At 35.6% G+C, this 18,344-nt stretch overlaps 2 protein-coding genes across 10 annotated transcripts in view; one reads left to right on the top strand and one right to left on the bottom strand.

Annotated features, from left to right (window-relative positions):
- The window catches only part of LOC138936250 (neural-cadherin), a 204,456-nt gene that overhangs the window by 1,283 nt on the left and 184,829 nt on the right, over positions 1-18,344 (top strand). The gene's annotated exons all lie outside the window — the stretch shown is intronic.
- The window catches only part of LOC138936260 (uncharacterized), a 383,952-nt gene continuing 366,844 nt past the window's right edge, over positions 1,237-18,344 (bottom strand). For 2 of the 3 annotated variants that reach the window (XR_011447356.1, XR_011447357.1), the window contains 2 exons: positions 8,292-8,373; positions 1,237-1,800 (listed from right to left, as the gene is read on the bottom strand). Coding sequence is in view for 1 of the 3 variants with exons in the window: in XM_070301524.1 (XP_070157625.1) it covers positions 1,430-1,800 (371 nt within the window). In the remaining 2 variants the exon portion in view is untranslated. The remainder of the gene's footprint in view (positions 1,801-8,291; positions 8,374-18,344) is intronic. The other variant, XM_070301524.1, reaches the window with a different exon arrangement.

Raw genomic sequence — 18,344 nt, 5'->3', positions numbered from 1 at the left:
GCGTCGAATACATGTCCGAGTCAATCCTTTCTTCTAGAGAGAAGGGTTGCGAGATAAGGCAATGTGGATATTCCTGATGTCATCGAGACTCCCCAAAAACACGCGGTACATCTTACGTATGTCGGGTAATTATACTGCTAAGAATACTTACTCCTTCAAATACTTGCATCGCAAGTCAAAAGTTGATCGGAGATGCTTTTAAATCGTACGTAAAAAATAAAATGGATTCACGCTGGATACGTTGCGTTGATACGATAAACACGCTTCGGCATAACTGCATTCGATCGATGATGCGTTTGTACTCGTCAAAATGCATCATGTTCATTGTTCTATGACAGGATTCTTAAGGCAATCTCTCCTTAATCCCAACACGCGAAAATTATTCATTTTTAAATACACCTTTAGATTTATTTCAACCGACATGTCGATAAAACGAGCGACGCTAACAATAATCTCTCATATTAAGATGAGAGACAATCGTAAAATGTTATAGCATGTTTCGAAACAACTATGCGATCGATCACATCGATTGCATGAATCTGTTGCATATATTATTATTTTTTCCGAAAGCATTCCATCTTATCATGTTGACCGACGCGAGAGACCTTGTCGTGTATATCGTCGATAGATTGTGTAACATGTAACTCTTAACATGGCTTTGGAATATTTATATTCTAATCTTCTGATTATTCTCACTAAAAATATTATCTTATCATTAATTATCAAACAAATATCACATATATACATGCTTTCGAGAATTGAAAAAAAAAACCACTCATACGATCCTTACGCGTACGATAAAAAATAATGACAGATACTATATCAAATTTTTTGATCCTTCTTAACTCGCGGTTATTTAATTAAATTTTTGTGTTACTCTCTTACGAATTCTGTACAATCATCTATACTAGCTAGTATTCGTAATTCTTTTATCCCTCTTTTTTTTAGTAACTTAAAAAAAAAGGCTTTTGAAGGATTTATTAGTTTTTATTTACTTTTTTTTTTTGAGCAATATCACGCGATATCAATCGATTTCTTATTGCGAGTATGCCGTTGAAAATAAGTATTTAGAAAATATTATATCATCAAATAATTTAGTCTTCAAGTTAAAATTTTCATAGCATACTTAAAATATTTAAGTATAAAGTAAAATGTCAAATTTAATAAACGGCCGTGTTATTTATAACGATATACAAGAAAGAAGGAAAGTGTTCGTTTGTCCTGAATTTTTCAATATACATATATAATCTCGCTACTTTAGGGATTTAAATATAAAAATTTAAACATGAATAATATCTTATTTGAGAAAATATATAAGCGCGATGTAAAGTACAAATTTCTACGACATACTGTGCAAAATTCTTTCGCTTTTCGATATTTTATCGAATCGCCAAGAGGAGTTAGCATCATGTCGCGGTGTCAACGAACCTTACGTGGCACATTGTCGGAGTAGCGTGACTAAAGTGTGCTTCAGACAGCGGTTACGAGGAGATTCCAACTGACATCGGGGCATCGATCCGCCGGGGAATTTTTCACGGCGGACAGTACGGTCGGCGGTGTGCGGTCTTTCGCGAAACCGGCGGACTCGTAGTAAATCAATAGAAGCCACGTGAACCAGCGACGAGACGATCGTTCTGTCATGCTCCGTCCGTGGAAGCGCGGCCTCCGTGAATTCGGCGAGCAAGCGGATCGATAATAATTCGGCTGAGGCCGCCTCCGCGAAGGATTTGACCCTTTGAACTCTCGACGGTATCCCGGTCTGGCAATCGCTTTCCTTATCGAGCCATTCTTGCGATATTTCTGTTAATATTAGATTGATTTTTAATAGTCGGCAGGAAAAAGAGAGTTTCAAAAGATATCATGTCATCTGTGTATATGTTAATAATGTAAATAATGTCCGCTTTATGCAGACTTTTCCAAAATCATGTTTCTCTGTGAAAGCTATACCTAGACGTTTTTCATTTTTATATTAAAATTAAAATCTACTCAAAAAGTTAAGCGAACAAAATTTTCTTATCATTTTAAACCTTCTAATCTTAATTCGACGATACGTATAATACCATTCAATTTCTGATCTTGAATAATTTCATAAAAATCAATCTGTAATTATTTTTCTTCAACAGTTTATTTTTTATATTTTTATAAAATGTTATATTCTTTATTTTATATTATTTTTTATATTCTATTGGAAAAACTAACGTTTCTCCGATATATTTATATAAAATTTCTCAAAAAAAAAATTGAATATTCTAACTGTGTAGAAGTGTTTGTAAAAATCATTTTTCTCCTCAGTTATTTTAATAACATCATATGATAGAATGTCAATGATAAGACGAGATTCGGCCAACGCGTGATACAACATCATGATGATGTAACTGCTTTCTGAATTAAATAGCATGACTGCACAGTTACTCGAGTCGCAAATAAGGGATAAATATATGATAACATCCCACGCTTCTTACATAAAGTTTGCCAGTTATTAATAAAGGAATTATCCCAAAATTTAACATTAATCAAACATATTCAATGGACTTCCGGGATTTATATATATATATAATTCAACTGCCCATTATTTCTAACCATTCTAACCTAACCTAACCATGTTTACGTTACTCATTTAACGTAAGAGCTTGTTAGATGATCGTAATAGATGATTGTTAGAACAATCATCTATTATGATAAAATAAGAACGTTAAGCATGTTTTAAGATGATTATATATATATATAATTCTCTATCGCAAAAGGTTATATAAAGAAATTGGCTTTAAATATCGAATAAACTTCATGAGAGATTTCACATTTGATAATCAATGTCACGCTATAAATACTCGCGATATCCGAAAAATAATAATCTTTTTCGCGTATCTCCGAGTAGATTCTTCACGACGAAGAGGCATCTCGATAGAAATAGCACGTAGGCATGTCTGACTTGCCGCATCCGAGACGAGTATCGCAACTATTCCTGAAATTATTCGGCGCACGAGAGAGAGAGAGAGAGAGAGAGAGAGAGATACATTAATGGCACGTCCGGAATGCCTTGTAACCTTGTGTGGAAAAAAAAGATCGTGAATTTTTATCGAAAAAAATATCGCATAATTCGTGCCCATCTCGTCCATTTTCATCACGTTCCCGAAGATTTTCTCGCGTTCGCAATATTTCTTTTCTTTTCTTAGCTTTTTTTTTTTTTTTTTTTTTTTTTAAATAAAAACGGAGTTAAATCGGAGATGGCGGAAACGCCACGTCCGGACGTTTTTGACATTGCCTTCGTGGATGCGTTATTTCGTATCATCCGCGCGAGATGTTTGTTTTAATGACAGCGTATGGGTAAAAACGTGTAGTCGGCGCTTTCAAGTTAATCCTAAAATTGGAGTGATTCGTATAATTTCGTCGCTTTTGCCCCGCAAAATAGGATTTATCTCTAAATCCCCGGCGTGTACCCAACAGGAGGGGAAGGGATGGTTAAACGGGGGAAAGGGGGGAGGGGGAGAGAAACACAGAACGGTCAATAATCTCGAGATATAGCGTCGCGGTCGCGGTAACTATATTCCTGAACGCGCAATTTAATTGCTTTCGTGGCATCGCATCACTTCGGGCTTCGTGCTCTCGTGTCCTTTCTCCATTTCTCGTTTTGATGAAAATCTGATCGTCGAACGAGAAAGCGACGATAATCTAGGGAGATACAGCAACGAGATGACGACTGCGCGTGGATGGGGGGGCGATCTATCGGAGCATCGGGTTAATTGCTTTCGTCCATCCCATCGAATCGCCGATCCTTGTTTTTCATCTCGCTTGCGCGGTTCGTTCGCGAAACGAATTTGATCGATACGGCCCAAATATCTCGACGAAAATGTCGATAATATCGAGCTATAAGTGCGATGTCACCCGCGGTCACTATAGCGTATAGGAAATAAAGGCCAAATGAAAAAAAAAAAGAAATTTATATTATACAGAAAAATATGTACATACAGGATATCTCATTTTAAAGGACCCACTCAAATAACTCAGAAACATTGCGTTAAATCTAAAAATGTTTCGAACAAAAGTTGTGTGGCTTTAAGGAGGCCATAAGATGCTGATAATTATTTGACCTTGGAAAATCATTTGAAGGTCATGTGAAGGTCAACTTTAAAATCTTAAATTGAAAACCCCATTTTTTATTTAGTATTCTTGTAGCTTGCCTCGAGAGCTTTCCAAAACACTATAATAAACTATTTTTTTATTCAGTACTTTTTGAGTTATTTTATATTTTAATCAGACATCTTTTGATATAAAAAATTAAATATCTCATAAAATAGTTAGTTTTTGATAATCTTGCCGCAATACTTTTATGTACAGATTAATGATACAAATCAATTAGTATAAAAAAATAATAGTTTTTAAAAAAATTATTTACGATGTATTATTTTAAACAATTATTTGTTTTTTTTACACTAATTGATTTGTCTCATTATTCTGTACATAAAAGTGTTGCGGTGAGATTATCGAAAACTGAATATTTTATGAGATATTTAATTTTTTATATCGAAAGATGTCTGATTAAAATATAAAATAACTCAAAAAGTACTGAATAAAAAAACAGTTTATTATAGTGTTTAGAAAAGCTCTCGATGTCAGCTACAAGAATACTAAATAAAAAAATGGGGGTTTCCATTTAAGATTTTAAAGTTGACCTTCACATGACCTTCAAATGATTTTCCAAGGTCAAATCATTGTCACCATCTTATGGCCCCCTTGAAGCCACACAACTTTTGTTTGAAACATTTTTCGATTTAACGCAGTGTTTCTGAGATATTTGAGTGGGTCCTTTAAAATGGGACATCCTGTATATTGTACAGAAAAGTAGCCAGAATGTTGTCACGCATCCTCCCCCCCGCGGATGATATTATAAAATCTAAATCGAGATCGATGCCAAATGTTTCGGTGATTTTATTTCTTAATTAATCTCAAGCAAATAAATTTTTGACACGACACTTGACACCCTAAATAAAGTATTGTAAAAGTAATAAACATAAACGTTATCATTAAGCAAAATTGGACTTAGAGAATTTATTAGAATAATCGAAAATAGGAATGAGATTGATGATTTATCGGCTGATGGAATGGATTTGTAAACATTTAGCGTATTAATCCCAGAAATGAGCTTCGTAAAATCGTAAATACCTAGAACGGAATTTAGAATGTTTGGAGTATCGCATTTTGATCCGAAATCAATTCGCCTAATATAAAGCGCGGTATATATCGCGAAGCTATTGATATTCTCTCGAGAAGCAGAATTGTGTGTGACTGTCGTATTGTAGAACACGTCCGTTTGCGCCATATCATCGGTCATACGATGTAAAACTAGCAGGTGTGGCAATACGAAGATGTCCGCTTGTTCAATTAATGGCGGCTCTTCAATCAAAACTCTGACCCAAATGCGAATATCCAATATGGCCTCGCCTCTCTGTGACATATTTTCTCGTTAATAACGGCGTAAAGTAGGATTAGCGTATAGTTAAGTGAATTATGAAGTTTCGCAATTTATCTTATGCGATTAAATGGCATAATTAAAATCTGTGGCTAGATGGAACAATAATAATAATAATAATAATAAATTTTGCAACGAAATTTTGACGATTACATTCCTTCTTTCAACTCGATTAAAATCTTCGATTATTTTATCATTGATATTCAAGCATATTTTCCGCGGTTGTTAATCTTGTTTTATAATTACTATACGCTGTTCCATTTATCGAGTTGTACTCTCAACTTCACATGTGTTTTCCGAAACGCGAACACGTCATTTGGCTCGTATCTGGGACAGGTAGGGATTTATCTCGCTCCCGTTACGTATATTACTGCTATTATCCTTACGACAAAGCCTATCGACCACGTGCCAAAAATCGAACATGCTCGGCAAAATTATTATTTTTCTGATTTTTTTTTTTTGGGGGGGGGGGAGGGATATACGAATCAAAGAAAGTCTCATTTCGAATGAAAAATTATAAATATATATAAAAAAGAAAGACAGAAAATTTCTAACATGAGAACATCGTGTAAATTTTTATATGGCTTACGCGATATTTTTCTTATAGAGACAGAATAATTTTCGAAATATCCAAGTTATTGCTCAACGAGACTATTCGAATACTGATTTTATCGCGCTCCATCGCCGGTATCGGAGGCTTCCCTCGGCGCTGTAACTTTTGGGGAAACGATTTTCGCGAACAGAAATTTTTCCAAGTTTAATTTCGTAAGTTGCGTTCGTTGCATCAAAATCAAAATCACCGCTCGCGTTGCCCCCGAGCGATTTGCAAAACGGGGGAGGGGTCAATGACCAAGCGGCCGCCTAGGCGTCCCGAAATACGACGGAAGTTCTATTCGCGGGTCAACGTTTCCCAAGCTGGCCGTATACGTCGTACAGGCAAAATTCCAATGCAGCAAGGCGGGATGTTCCTTTGAAACGATGGATTCGATCGAGACTTTTAAATCAATCTAGAATACTGCATTGAGGAGAATTCCGTTTCAGAGAATGCGTCTATGGTATATGTATATGTCGTGTAGCTAGATTACATAATTCATCGTTTTATGAAACCTCTAGGCATTTTATAAAGCGCGGCCGCATTCTCAAATCATCAGTTAAAAATGAAATATTTTACAATCTGGCTAAGAATTTTATTCTTTTTATAAAATGGTAACAGGCGGATCCCCATCGCATTGTCAAACGCAACGATTTCTGTATCGTTTTAGATTCTGGCTGGTTTATTTCAGTCATTTTATGAATTATTTTTGTAGAACAACAATTATTTTTATAGAAAATTAATAGATAATTATATTATAATATTATAATTATAATATTAATAAATAATTATGTGTATTTCTAAATAAGAAAAGCTTGTATGAACACTTGAGAAAAGTAACATGAATAAAATTCTTGAAAATAATGCTTGAAGACGATAATAAGAAATATAAGTGTGTAAAGAAATAAAGAGAAGACATTTATTATGATTATTTTATCAAATTTAAGATCGGTGAAAACGCGCCCGTTCATAAAATGATTGAGATAAGCCAACAAGAAAAGAAAAACAATGTACAAATCGTCGCTTGTTAGTTGTTCTATAAAAAGACGAAAATTCTTAGCGAGATTGTAAAATATTACATTTTCAAACATAATTTGAGAATGTGACCGCACTTTATAAAATGCCTAGACGTTTCATAAAACGACGGATTATGTAATCTGGCTGCAACACACGTATTTTGAGTAACATAAATATATTCTAGATGGCCGTACGTGTAATAATAAAAAAATTAATAACTTTGAATCTCAATGTTTTGTGCATAAAGGCATGAAATGCAGCATAAAAACTTGACATTAATTTAAAAATGTTTATCACGTGGCGCTCGCGTAACAAAGTTAGATCTCACAGGGAGAGAGAGAGAGAGAGAGAGAGAGAGAGAGAATATTACACATACAGAAATTGATATATCGAATAAATTTAAACTACTATTAATAGTTTGTTACATTAGATTATGTAGGAAGATACATAAATATCAAGGATCGGCACAATACATAAAATAAGTATTGCTGCACATCGCAAAGGTATCAGACAGTCTACGAAATTATTGATTCGACCGTGACATACGCTGGACATACGCATACGATGCATTCTCACGCATACATACGCGTCTTCTCTTCTTTCGTGTCGTAAAGGCTCGGATTCGTGAAATAATCCAGAACACGCGCGTTAAACTCCGTACACAATGTTCCGACAATAATAACATAATAATAATTAATATTGTTAAATATTTCAGAATATCTAATTAGTTTTGTTATCCAATGAGAAATTCAATTTGAGAAAGAGAAAACCATTATTATGATGAAAATATCATTCGTACGTTACTATGATTTGTATGAAAATCGAGATCTGATTATCCGGATAAAAAAAAAAAAAAAAATTCTATCTCGCGTTACGTTGTCGCGATAGGAAAGGTGATGAAAATTGATCAGGATTTCGAATTCAAAATAATTTCTGATTCCATTCGGTTTTAATTCTCTCCCTCCCCCCTCCCATCCCGGAGTCGGGAGAAATATATTTTATAAAATTTAGATTTAATTCCAGAATGGAAAAAATAATATCAAGGGATTTCAAAATTTATCTCTTATTGGAAATAATTTCATTCCGTTCAATAAAACTGCGATAATAATCTGTTCCTCGAATTTATTTATTATAACGGGATATAAAGCTGGCAAATTAATAGATTCAATTCAGATTCGAATGCCCGAGAGATTAACGTATAATGTTCAAACTTACCGAGACGTATTGACGTAGGTAAATCGGAGAAGGCGCGCGGAGGTGATGCTTTTCGGATGTTCAGCGCGGATGTGCAGTGGTTCTATAAATAAATAATGAGACTAGATATTCTTAACACAGTCGTCGCTTATCGATCGCTCAGGATGGCTTCGCTTTACAAATCTCGCGAGATCATTCTTCCTCTACTTCGCATCAAGAATCTTTCTCTTTAAATAATAATAATAATAATAATAATAATAATAAAAAAAAACTTAAAAAAATTAACAAAAAATAATCACTAACAAGAATGAAAAAAAAAAAAAAAAAAAAAAAAAAAGTGCGTGCGCATTGCGGTCTTTATTGATGCGAGTATAAATCGCCATTCCCTCGTGCTTCGTACGAACGTCCACCCTCGTTCCTCGAAGGGATGAATCTCCCTTTTCGCGCACGCAGTTTGCGCAGCTTTGCCGCGGAGCGGAACGTCACGAGACAGGACGCATCGCCGACGGTCGTAATGTCCTGAAATATGCGCCGCCAACGTCTGACGTTTGTCATTGTCCGCGCCGACTGAGAGTTAGGTCGGGTTATCAGAGACCGTCGCGAATATCGCGTTCCACTCGGTATACCGCACGATTCCTGAGGTAATATCGTCCGCGCGAATCGGGAACGAAATTTACATAGTTCTCTCCTCGAATGTATCCCCCTCCGACTCCATCTACGCCGCGATCCCGCGTCCTTTCGCCGGTCGCTAACGAGCCACGGAGGAGCCTTTTCAGGAGACACGTTACCGTGTTGGGATCGCGCACCTTCGTCAGGGTACAGCTAGCTGGTCCTTTCCACGCCGAATCGCCAAAATCTACTATGCGAGAACTTGGAGGATCGTTATCACGAATGGGTGTTCCCGTACCTCGCACCCTCTAGCAACGTCTAATTAGGGTTCATTGTTATTTGCGCACGTATGGGGCTTAAATCTCGAGACTAAGGCGACGACCATAAACGCGAAAACCACTCCCGCTTTGCTTGGTTATCGCTTCTCTCTTCACGAGCGAACTTTCGGGCGCAACTTGGGCGATTAGATAGTACCGTTTAGAGAAACCTCGTGTGTAAAGTATACGTATAAATTTTCTCTTGTAGGGAAAATCGTCGCTCTTTTTTTTTTTTTTTTTTTTTAAATTTGCGATTACCTACAAAAAATCAAAGAGAATAAGAGTAAAAAGCCATCAACAGCAATATTCGCTCTTTCGTTTTTCCTTTTTAAAATTAATCTACATTTTTGTGTACTCCTGTATGTATGATTTGTTTATACCCGGTGTAAAAGATACTCTTCATCCTTTTAATTGAAAATACATCTAGTATGTATGTATATCCTCTTTCTTCAATTATTCTATCATTTAAAAATATTGGTCGAAAGAGAGAATTCTTTTTTTCTGCATTTAGCGGGACTTTTCTTCAATTCGGGACAAACGAAAAAGGGTGGATCTCTTTTTAAATCCGTGTATATCGCAGCTTGACAAACTTGAAATAAAAATTTTCTAATTATACAACCCCCGTCCTCCCTCCTACCTCCTAATGCTCTATTCGAATCGTATTATCCGGGTAACACGGATACGGCCATTTATGACGCTTGTCAATAATAATTCTGATATCGACGTGCTATTACGTAATATCGAAATTCGATTTTGTCGCCTTTTCTTAACGCGTATCGGGTTTGCTGGCAGGTAATCTCCCGCATTCGTAATCTCCCGTATCAAGTTCGACAAATAACATCGGAAAGTATTGCGGAAAACACGTATCGATCGTCCAGTCTATCTATATACTATTCTACCAGAAATTCTCTTAATCGTTATTGAATATAAATAAGAGAAATGTATTACGGTCATCTTTCTTTTTTCACGCAAAGTGATTGAAAATCTTCATCTTATCTATAAAATTATTTTTAAGCTTCTTTATTTTATTATTTCTACCACATTCTTCTTTTGCTTCGTATCTGCATGCTTCCAATCGACATGTATGATTGAAACTCGTGTATCGAAGACAAATTTATCTATTAAACGTTGAAATTAGAGATAAGTTTATAGTTTAAGTAAAACGGATATAGATACTACTATCGCTTTATGTGATACAGAAAGCAATTTGTAATTGTATATTTGCGATAAATAAATAAAATGGTTTGCAGCTTCAATAAAATTCTATATTTTTCCTTTTCTTCTATTTGTCTATAATTTTTCTGTCTATAAGATACATGAGGTCAAATTTTTTCTAAATTGATGTTCGCTTTAAATATGCATGTAACGAATAATTTTGCAAATAATAATAACGACGGGAGAAATGATTATACATTCTGATGAATTTCACTAAATAAGTTTCATATGTTTTTTACATAATCAGCTGTAATATCTACACACATTTACATATCGTATAATTTGTAGCAACTTCCCCGCTTTCTCGATAAATTAGGAACTTTTCCATTTACAATGATTATTAATGAGGGCTATGAATCCTCGCGTTTATTTTTCCTTGGCGTTTCTTCCTCTCGACCTTGATCGAGTGCAAACTCCGCGGGACGCGGCCTAACGTTGAAGGGCCGCAATGGGCCAAAAGATCCATACTAATTAGGAGCGTGTCCGCAATAGGCCAATAACGGGCCCCAGGGGTGGGTTGCAACCGTTGCGAGGGAAATCTCTCACCACGCTTCTCGTAGGTCGGTGACACAATGAACGGGGGAGTGCTATCCGAAGGGTGGAAGCACAATGCGAGCTCGAAGGATCGTGGCGGAAAGGTCGACGGGACGAAACGCAATTTTGTAAATAGGGAATAGCCAGATTGGGATTATTCTAGGCGCTAGGATGATTCAATCGAGCGATTTTATAACCGGCAGCTGCGAATCATGGAGTAATAGAAGGAGGATACGGTGGGAGGGGAGTTAACTGCTGATTAAGCATTGTTGTAGATATCAATCACTGGCATTATCTCTTGCACGATTTACGCGAACGAATAACGTACTCGACGAGCGCCGTGACGACATAATGCTTGTTTTATCACTATCCTTTATCATCCCTACTTACTTGCGATGGTTCTTTTAAAAGACGGTGGGACGCGGTAAATCTCGGTATCGATTTTAATCGAATTTTGTCGAAACGACGTCGAGGGAATTGTATAACTCTTACATAATATCTGTTCGTTCAAACGTTATCAATTAAACTAAATTGTATGAATAAAAATAAGTATTTGATGGAGAAAGTGTTTTATATTTATAATCCACTTTTATTTTAATGAAATAAATGAATTCGTGTTTTAAAGTTTTTTTATTTTATTTCAATTGAACAGCCTTTAGATATGTGTCTCTCCATCTCGTCAATTATTATGAAATAAAGATCGTAATTTTCAAGGATATTTAATTAACTAGAAAACATTATATAAATTAATTTTTAATATATTAATAAAAAAGTTGATAATATATAAATTTTATGAAGATTATTCTTTGTATAAAATATATTAAGATTTATTCAAAAAATTATTATTTCAAAGTGTCATAAATTTAAGTATCAAATAACTATAATGTAAAATAATTCTATATTTTATTTCGTTGAACTGTTTTATAATTTATATGTAAGAAGAAAAGAGGGCTTTTAAAATCGCTCATAAAATCAGAAGAATATTGATTAATCGTACATTTTTATTAAACAAGAATCGTTCCAAAATTGATCAAAAGATCAATTGAAAAAGCAGCTGTGGCAAAAATTCAATGCGATCGGAACAATATTGCCAAGCTGGACAATATTGCGTTCAACAGGACGTTATCGGTTTCGCCGATGTAAGCGAAATATATTTTTTGCGAGCGCATCGCCAATCTCGCAGAAATCAGGGACCATCTATTAATAGAGCGCGCGCCCCCGAAGCTATTTTTACGGATCGGTCGCAGCGGGCATACATCGCCGCCGGGTTTTACATATCCGCCGAGTATATATTATGGGGTTTAGTCACGCCATATGGTGTCGATGGAGCGCAAAGGGTTGCGCCGATCCTTGAGAGTCTAAAAAGCCGAGCGGCGCTCAGTCAGTCCTTAACCTTGGACTCTCTCTTTCTCCCTTTCCCTCTCTCTCTCTCTCTCTCATTCTTTCTCTCTCCACCAGCATCTCGAGACCATTGGAGAGGGATTCCGAGGCTCTTTTGTGTTTGGGCCATCGGCGCTCTTTACATGGTGTTTCACGGTCTGTTGCCGTGTTACCCGCTTCCGCGGTTTCACCAGCAACGTCTGTCGCAAATGACGCCGATACGAGACCATTCATTTCGACGGACAGTGACGCGTGAATGCAAAGACAGAATGCTTCTTAATGACTCGTTGCAACGCTCCGCGATTGTTATCGGTCCCCCTTGCTACGCATAATACACGCGACGCAAAGATGTTGCAAAAGTGTCCCTTTACGCGCGTTTTGTCGTTGCGGAGCTTCCGTCTAGAATATTCAACTCATCGTCACAATGTGCATCATGTCATCGCATATAAATGATTTAGATGATAAAATTTTCAAATGAAAAAATTTGTAACTCTTTGAATTGCTTTTTATGAAAGAGAAATATTGCATATTTTTATTTTTCTTCGCGCTTTTATCGATATCTCAAAGCAACCAGAAGCTCTTGCAACAAAGGCAAACTCGAATATAAAATTTTCGAGAAAAAAATTTTTTTGTTTTTTTTTTTGTTTTGAAAACCGAGAAGTACACAAGTGGGTCGCTGCGATACCAACGTGATCCACTTTGCCCTTAATGTCCTCGCAATATTGCTCGAGAAAAATAAGAATCTAGACCGGCAAAGTGGACGTGGCGTGTTTTGCAACGATACGTCCTGTTTCATTTATTTATTTCTTCTGGGTACACGAAAGTCACTACACACAGCCATGTGACGTCTGCTTGTATATCGCAGCAGCTTATGCAGCTGTGTGTACTTTGCTATTTAAGCGCGTCAAGACTTGGTTTATATTTAAAAAAGGTTGCGTGTATCGCGAAAATGGAATCTCGCTTAAAGTTCAAAGGCAGTGGACTCTATTTTTATATGATCATTTTTATATCTTCGAATATATTGATAAAATATTACGGTAAGGGATTTTCTATGTGTACGCATGCGTTACATAAGAAATTCAAATTTAATTATTAGGTGTACAACTTTGCTTCCGCTGTTTTCCTATAGGTGGCTTTAGCGGTAAGTAGTGGTCGAAATAAATAGATCATAGACGTCATGCAATAAACTTGGGCATCTGTCAACATAACCCCATAGAAACATTAGTCGATTTGTGTCTGCGTCATAAAGTTATTCTCGATTGAAAATGTCAATTTACGAGCCAAATTCTCGTCATTTGCGGGAGGTTTTAATTTTCTGCTTCAATATGAAGAAATCTGCGGCTGAGGCTCATCGAATGCTCTCAAATACTTATGGTGAAGCCGCTATTAGTGAAAGAACGTGTCGTGAGTGGTTTCAACGCTTCAAGAACGGTGATTTTCACGTCGAAGACCGGCATAGCGGTGGAAGAGAGAAGGTTTTCGAAGATGCAGAATTGGAGGCATTACTTAATGAAGACCCGAGTCAAAGTCAAAAAGAATTGGCACGATCATTGGGAGTGGACAATACTTGGAATCATAAATGTATAACCAGTTTTTTACAATAAAGCCTCGAATTTCGGAAAAGAAATGGCGGAAGCAAAATTGTACACCTAATATCAAAATTTTTAAGATTGAATATATTAGAAAAGTTACACAAAAAAATAGCTCTCTTCTCTCGAAACTTTTTTCGAGATAAAAATTATTCCAACCTAATCGTATAAAATAAGATCAAATCTTCCAAGATATTTTTTTCTAGATAATACATCTATCTTTTCTTTCTTAATTTCTTTCGATTTTTATTTGAAATAAAATATGATTTAGTTTGACTAACGAAAGAAAATTTAGATGTGACATTTATATATTTTGCGTGTTTACAAAATTTTTAAACTTTTTTCAGGAAACAATTGTGTACTTGCGCTTTGAATATTACATTTTCCCATCTCTTTTTCAACACGCGTAAGAAAATACGCGCGTGAAATCGTCGCGGTAGATTGAAGTATGAATAAAATGTTGCATTAAATTTTGCATTAATATTTCTACACACGGCCGTTTAATGCGATTACACAGGGTATGGCGGGCGAAGATAGAAAAAGAGAGGTAGAGAACGTTGGCACACAATTCTGTCGAGTCATTTATTCCATTACACGAGATATATCTCGCCGTTTGAGTTTTGTATATTCAAGTAGGTAGCCCTCCCCCATGCGTCGCGTCCCCTTTGAAATTCTGCCATATTTATTCCATCGAATGGAAATATTTCCTCGCGCATCAGAAAATCCCGAGCGCGACATTCGAGCAAACTGTATATTGCCGAACTACGAGATCGAAAATTTTAACATAAAATATTTGCGTTGTAAAGGGAAGTTCTTCAACAATCCGTGAGATATACAGTAAATCCGTAATCGCGTGTACCTCGAAGCTAAAACAATCGAAGATGATAGACGCCCGTGTACATACCAATGCATGCTGTCTCTTTTCTTTTTATTTGTTTTGTATTTAAAATAATTCGTGTATCTAAGAGTGTCCAAGTCGATCCGTTCACTTATCTAAAATGAGCTAAATTATAAGATGAATATTAAACATTTTCTGTAAATCTATTTTTTCAGATAAAATTATGAATCTTATTAACAATTAGATTTTATCAGGTTTATTAATGCTTCCTATCTAAAAGTTCGCTGACTTTAAAGTGGCTGGACTTGTTTAATCCACGATGAATAGAAATTTGGGTCATAATAACCAGCACGTGCACGCGCAAAATAGCCTGGGAAAGCAAATTTTCTAGTGAAAACATTCCTATAAATATTCATATAAAAATTGCAAATATATATTTGTTCAACATGTAAAGAGTTATATCCACTGTCAATCGATGTTTACACATAAAAATTTTCTATATAGCCATTCTTTCTGCAGAAAAATAAGGTAAAATCATAGATTGATATCATAGTCGTAAAGCTAGCCACTGATGTTGATACAAATCGATTTGAAATAGATTAGAGCCGCTAAATAAAACTAAGAGAGAGAGAGAGAGAGAGAGAGAGAGAGAGAGAGATACAGTTAAGATAAATTATAGCTAGAGGAGGAAAGGCTGTTGAGAAATGGCGGGCAGTGGTGCGTTAGAGATCAAAGTAGTATCGATCCCGGTATCAAAAGAAACACTTGTGGCAATCTCTCTCCCGACGATGTATATTCCCTTCTGATATATATTCTTTCGTCTCTCGTAATGACATGGCTCTGCCCAAACATCTGCTAGATCCCAGTGTGTTCATTGATTTAGTAGAGACGGTCGAGTCGTCCGATAGCAGGTTGCTAACCCATCACCGACATCCTTCCATCAACATTGTACGAGCATGCGACAGCCACGACGACACCGTTTTGTAGCATAACAATGAGATGTACGTGACACGCGCTATACGTATGTATTAATCCTTTGGGATTCGGAATAATTTCGAGAGAGAGAGAGAGAGAGAGCGAAATATTACGTCTAAATTTCGACCTCATCAACGTGTCTTGCGTGTTTCGCATAACAACAAATTTTCATAATTTATAAATTTGCAAAGTTAACGAATTAAGGGAAACATGCTTTCTAAATTACAATTGTTAATTGTTATTTTTGATATACATGAAATTCAATTCTGCTTCATAAAATTATCTGACATATAGAAATTTCTTTTGATCCTACAATATTTATTATCATCTTTATAATGTAAATAAAGATATAAATAATATCTCGAAAAAAGTAATTAAGATTTATTCTACGAAGTGTTTAGATAAATTCTATATACACGATGGTCCCAGCTAGACTTTGAGATCTTATAGGAAATTTGATTCTGAAGAAAAAATTTCCTATAAACATGAGTCGAGAAATGCTTTCTTAAGAAGTTATCGCTCAAAAATCTCTGAAACCGTGATTATTTTACACATTTTTTTCAAATATCATGGAAAATGTGCGTCTTTTAACAAAAAGTATCGAAACAAAAATTGTAGAAAATTAAATTATCTTTCAAATGAGATCAAAATGATTGTTGTACATTCCATAGATTTTGATATAACCGGTTTCAAACGTACAAAAAGTGCTTTTGTTACTTATTGTTAGATCGATTAAAGTTGAATCGGGAGGAAATCCGTAAAGCGACTAGATCGCTCATTATACTCGATGCCGAAAGTGTATTGGAGCTAAGCGGGAACATTTTGAGAACGTTTTTATTCATTTTCTACTATTACGTGTTATTTCAGTTTAAAAAGATAATTTTATTCTCATAAAAGGAAAAGAATTTTATTTTTTATTTTTATCGTTTTTTCAAGAAATTTATTAAGTTTCATTTTCTTTTTCTTCCATTTTCTTTTCACCCTTTGCTCTTCCTTTGCATCAGAAGTTTTTGAGCGATAACTTCTTAAGGAAGCATTTTTCTACCCACGTTTATAGGAAATTTTTTGTTCAAAATTAAATTTCCTATGAGATCTCAAAGTCTGGCTGGAACGTTCGAGGCCGCCCTGTATAATAAACTCTGATATATTAAATGTATCTTAATATTTTGAAAAGCTGAGATAGAAGATAAATAATTATTTATATTGTCATATAAGAAAAACAAATTCATCTTCAAGTTCCATTATTAAAGCGTGTTATCAACGGCGACAATTAAATTTAGAAACTTGTTTTCTTATCATTTTATTTCGCTCACGAAGCTTAAATTTCTTAAAGTAAGCGAGTTCCTCAATTTTGGCTTTCTCATAGAGAAAGATATCTAAAAATTTGCAAAAGTTAAAATATGTACGAACATTTCTCAAAAAATTCAAAATGAAATAAATTTTATAAAAACTGAACCCTTTTATCGCTTCTCACCAAATTGAATACCAATCATCCTTTAATGATACTTTATGCATTAAAAAAAAAAAAAATTAGCCAAATATTTCAAAAATTGCGGAAGTTGAAGGTTGTACAATATACGTTCCGTATATATACATATATACATATATAGACATAGATATTTAAAAAAATATTTTTTGACATTTTGAAACATATTGGCATAGAAAAATATCTTGTCACGAAAACAAAGCTTCCTCTATGAGGAAGCAAAAAATCGTATTAAACGTCAGATATATTATAACCTTATACTGTTTTCGTTTAGCTAGGAAATAGAAAAATTGAAAGATTTGTTCAATTAATTTAAATATATTATTAAAAACTATATATATCTTTTTTTGTCGATCTATCTTTGTGCCAAATAAGATTTTTGTATAAAACGACAGACGTCGTTGTCGCTTCATTATTGAAGTAGTAATTGTATTAAAGACCATTAACCTATAGACTTGACCTGGTCCGTTTCACAAAGGTGTATCAAACCTACGTAATTAGTATTGCATAATGGCATTGCTATTGACATCGAGATAATGCGTTGAAGAGAATCGTTATTGCTTCGTCGACAAAGAAATGTGGCTGAAGATATTTCACGAGCATTACAGAGAAACGTATTATCTTAAATATCTCGCGCGCGCAAATGCCTTAATGGCAGTTGGCGGTTGTCCGGAAGAAGGTACAGGTGCACGAAGGGGTCCGAAAAGTTTTAAACGCTATCCCGACGTAACCGCGTGCGCTGAGAAGAATCGTCGAGGTAAGTTGGCGGATTAACTGTCTCTGGCAATAACGTAAAGAGAGGAAAAGAGGGAAAGAGCGACGGCGGAACGGCAACGAGGGTGGTTTCAGACGCATGCAACCGCTATCGATTGACAACCCTCGACCCCACCAGAGCTCCTACGCCATCACCACCGTCTACCACCACCACTAGTACCATGGCTGCTACTACCACCATCGCAATGGGCCACCAGCACGATCTCAAGCCGCTAACACAAGCGGCTACGGCCGTCGTCGTCTCCTAGCTTTTCTCTCAATCAATTCGAGTAACGTCTCTTCTCTATCGCTTCCTATCCCTCTCGCTCCTGTCTTATCAGACTCATTTCGACGATTCGTACTTGGATCGCATGAAAT

This window comes from Polyergus mexicanus, unplaced genomic scaffold, assembly GCF_030449975.1.
Source record: "Polyergus mexicanus isolate NDT 795.1 unplaced genomic scaffold, iyPolMexi1.0 SCAF_9, whole genome shotgun sequence".
In the NCBI taxonomy this organism is placed as follows: domain Eukaryota; kingdom Metazoa; phylum Arthropoda; class Insecta; order Hymenoptera; family Formicidae; genus Polyergus; species Polyergus mexicanus.
The sequence above is the reverse complement of the archived record's forward strand: the minus strand, read 5'-3'. Positions and strand labels throughout refer to the sequence as shown.